General features: G+C 56.3%; 1 protein-coding gene across 1 annotated transcript; it reads left to right on the top strand.

The window, feature by feature from the left end:
- The first annotated feature begins 38 nt into the window (after nucleotides 1-38).
- LOC114636011 (double homeobox protein 4-like) lies at nucleotides 39-1,214 on the top strand. Its single transcript, XM_028784328.1, has one exon. The coding sequence runs from the start codon at nucleotides 39-41 to the stop codon at nucleotides 1,212-1,214; it is 1,176 nt and encodes a 391-aa protein (XP_028640161.1).
- The last annotated feature ends 428 nt before the right edge of the window (nucleotides 1,215-1,642 follow it).

The following is a 1,642-nucleotide window of genomic DNA, read 5'->3' as shown; positions in this document are numbered from 1 at the left end:
GTCCAGGGTGATATTGCCTGCAGACCTTCGTTAGCAGCATGGAAGCTGGTAGCAATGTGGATGTTAGCAGCGTGGCTCGGGAATCCCGGCGAAGGAAGACGGTTTGGCAGGCCTGGCAAGAGCAGGCTCTGCTGTCAGCTTTCAGCCAGAACAAATACCTGAGCTTCGCAGCCAGGCAGAATCTGGCCAGGGAAATGGGGGTCCCCGATTCCCGCATCCGCGTGTGGTTTCAGAACCGCAGAAGTCGCACTGGATCCGTGGGGCACGCCCCAAATCGGTCCACAGCAGGCTCCAGACAGCTGGCCTCCCGACAGCTCCAGAAAGAGCTTGGTTCCAGGGCACAAGGTGGAGGCATGCCCTCAGACCACTGGCGGCCTCGCACTCGAATCACCTTGCCACAGAGCAGGATCCTATTGGAAGCCTTTGAGAGGAACCCACAGCCAGGCTTTGCTACAAGGGAGGAGCTGGCACAGAGGACAGGTTTGCCCGAGGACACGATCCACATCTGGTTTCAGAACAGACGAGTGCGGCACATCAACAGGGGCAGGCCCACCGCTCAAGGTCAAGACTTGCTGGAATCACGTGGGGAGAATGAGGCCCCTGGAGGTCCTGGTGGCAGAGAGCATGAAGGCGTCCCGGACAGCTTGTTCCCACTGGCGGCTGCAGGGGTTACAGATACCTCGAATCCCAGCGACCTGCCAACCTTCTGCACAGAGGCCCAGCCATCCCAATTGGAAGAGCGCTTGGTACCAGAGCAAGAAGAGGCCCCAAATCAAGGAAGTACCAAGGGCCCTCTCCAGCTCCTCCTTTGTCAACAGCTAGACCAAATCCAAGCAGAGGACTTTGTGCCAGTCCCTCTGCATCTCCATGGAGTTCTGGGTGGCAGGGAGCTTGAAGGTGCCCAGGACAGCTTGTTGCCACTGGCTCCCGCCCGAGGCGTGTCCATGGATGATACATCCAGTCCCAGCAACCTGTCAGCCTTCTGCACAGAATGTCCAACATCCCAATTGCAAGAGCCCTCTGGACCAGGCCAAGCATACGCACCAACTCAAGCAAGCAACCCAGACCCTCTGGATTTCTTCCTTGATCAAGTGCTGACCCAAGTCCAAGTGGACGAGCACTCGTCAGCCCATCTGGATCTGGAGGCAATGGACACGACGCCTGAGCTGCCTCTCACTCAAGAAGATTATCAGGCTCTGCTGGACATGCTCTGACTCCCAGCCTGGCTTCCTTGATTTTGGAAGCACGAGACGCCCAAATCCAGAAGAGACCCGGATTCCACACTCAGGGAGGTACCCAACCTAGGAAGGATTTGCATCCAAACCCCATCTCCCAACTAGGGAGTAGGAAATGGAAGTGTCTTGCTAATTAGAAGAAGGGCTTTCACCTGTGCTTTGCTAGTGCAGTGTCTCCTTCAGGACTCCGAGATTAGGACCTGGGACCTGCGAAAGGGGTGACTCTACTAGGGGAGCAGAGCAGAGGGTCAGGTCACTAGTGACTCCTCCTCAACAACAAGGAGGCCTAAAAAAACCCCAACAGAAGATGGACCACAGAAAGGACTGCTTCCAGTGGACCACAGGAAATCTCAGGTCTACCAGGTCTAGGCTACAGTTATTAGGACACTACCCGAGGGGAAAGAGGA

Source organism: Grammomys surdaster, unplaced genomic scaffold (genome assembly GCF_004785775.1).
Source record: "Grammomys surdaster isolate TR1022 unplaced genomic scaffold, NIH_TR_1.0 121140, whole genome shotgun sequence".
Classification (NCBI taxonomy): Eukaryota; Metazoa; Chordata; class Mammalia; order Rodentia; family Muridae; genus Grammomys; species Grammomys surdaster.
This window is presented reverse-complemented; position numbering and strand designations above follow the sequence as displayed.